We start from the raw sequence: 1721 nt of genomic DNA on the forward strand, positions 1-1721 counted from the left end.
CGGGGGGCGGGAGCATGTGCTCGGCCGGAGCAGGGCTGTAGCGGCGTGTGAGGGCAGACAGCGGCGTGGGGCCACCCCTGCCGGGTGCTGAGAGGGCCGGCGTTGGCCGCAGCGAGGGGAGCTGAGGAAAGCCGCTGTTCCGCCAGTCCTGGTCGTTAGTGCTGCTTGTGCCTTCGTTGCGGTTTCACTGCGCCATTCATGTTAGCATTTAAAAGCTACTTGTAGTAGCAGTACTAATATTTGGGGGGGTTCTTTAAAATTCGAGTCTGAGCTTGTTAATTTGTGCACTCAAACAGTTGGTTCTATACAGTGTCTGTGGTAGCAGCTGCTTGAAGACTGCCCTGTAAGTTCACTGCTGGTAGTTTGTAGGGTTTAAATTGGCTGACTGTGTGAGTAGAGATGCTCTCTAATTGAAGTACAAAAAGAATCCCTCTTGAGAAGCAAAATGCAGTGGGATTTTTAGCATATGTATATGCTCAGAGCAACTGAGAACAGTGAGGTGACTCTAGTAGTCAATATATGTGGTGGATGTGATGCCTATGTAGCGTTGTTCAGAACGCTTTGCTCCTGTTGTAATGCTGTTCTACATTCTCCTTTCTCTAGACTGAGGCAGAAGTGAATCCCAAAGCTTACCCGCTGGCCGATGCACAGCTCACCAAAACGCTACTGGATCTCGTGCAGCAGTCCTGCAACTATAAGCAGCTACGCAAGGGAGCCAATGAAGGTGAGACCTGTGTGTTGCAAAGAGTGCTAAGAATTTTGTGAGAAGCTGTGGTCAGAGATTCTCTCTTCTCTCTAGCTGTGGGCTGCTAACTTCGTTATAGATCTGGCTATTGCAAGTGTCCTTCTCCTTCCTCCTCCTTCCAGACTGCTTAAGCAACATTCAGGGACAGAACTAAGCTGTAATCTTTTCAGCATTTATCTACAGTACTTTGTGCATGTCCTGTAATCATGCATACTTCAGTGGTATGGCACTGGGATGACCAGATGCCTAGCCAGTTCAGAATCATAAAAAGATTTGGGTTTGAGGGGACCCCTGGAGGTCTCTAATGCAATGTGCTCCGAGAGCAGCTCCTTTCACAGTTGGATCAGGTCACTCAGAGCTTTGCCTAGTCAAACATCAAAAAATCCCAGTCCTTAAGGACAGAAACTCTTAAGTCTCTCAGATTTTCTTTTTGCCTGTCCTTATGCTTCCAGTAGATCTTCTTGCTCATGCCAATTTCAACATCTCCTAAAGTTATTTTTCATTAGATGTACTTTCTAGAAGGACCTAGACTTAATCTTCAGTTTCTTTTCCAGCCACCAAAACACTGAACCGAGGGATAGCGGAGTTCATTGTGATGGCGGCAGATGCAGAGCCCCTGGAGATCATCCTGCACCTCCCTCTTCTTTGCGAGGACAAGAATGTACCTTACGTGTTTGTGCGCTCCAAGCAAGCCCTGGGCCGGGCGTGTGGAGTTTCCCGACCTGTCATTGCCTGCTCCATCACCATCAAGGAGGGATCACAGCTAAAGCCTCAGATCCAGTCTGTCCAGCAAGCTATAGAACGACTGTTGGTCTAAATTCCCATGAGTTTCAAGTGTGTATGGAATAGGAAAGTTGAAGTCAGGGGGAATTAATGTTTAGCTTCAGTTGAGATTATAGTTTTTATATCAGTGTTTCATTTTAAAACACGTTTTTGATTAATAACGGCTAAATTCTTGGTGTTTCTGCCGCTCTTC

The 1721-nt window shown here is 47.0% G+C and overlaps 1 protein-coding gene across 1 annotated transcript; it reads left to right on the forward strand.

The window, feature by feature from the left end:
- Positions 1-603: 603 nt before the first annotated feature.
- Positions 604-1707, forward strand: NHP2L1 (NHP2 non-histone chromosome protein 2-like 1 (S. cerevisiae); the record flags this gene model as incomplete). Its single annotated transcript, XM_010190977.1, has 2 exons — positions 604-724; positions 1300-1707. Coding segments are annotated over 2 exons (384 nt in total), but the record flags the coding sequence as incomplete, so codon positions are not given.
- Between the last annotated feature and the right edge of the window lie 14 nt (positions 1708-1721).

The sequence above is a fragment of the Mesitornis unicolor genome, unplaced genomic scaffold (assembly GCF_000695765.1).
Source record: "Mesitornis unicolor isolate BGI_N332 unplaced genomic scaffold, ASM69576v1 scaffold29680, whole genome shotgun sequence".
Lineage (NCBI taxonomy): Eukaryota > Metazoa > Chordata > Aves > Mesitornithiformes > Mesitornithidae > Mesitornis > Mesitornis unicolor.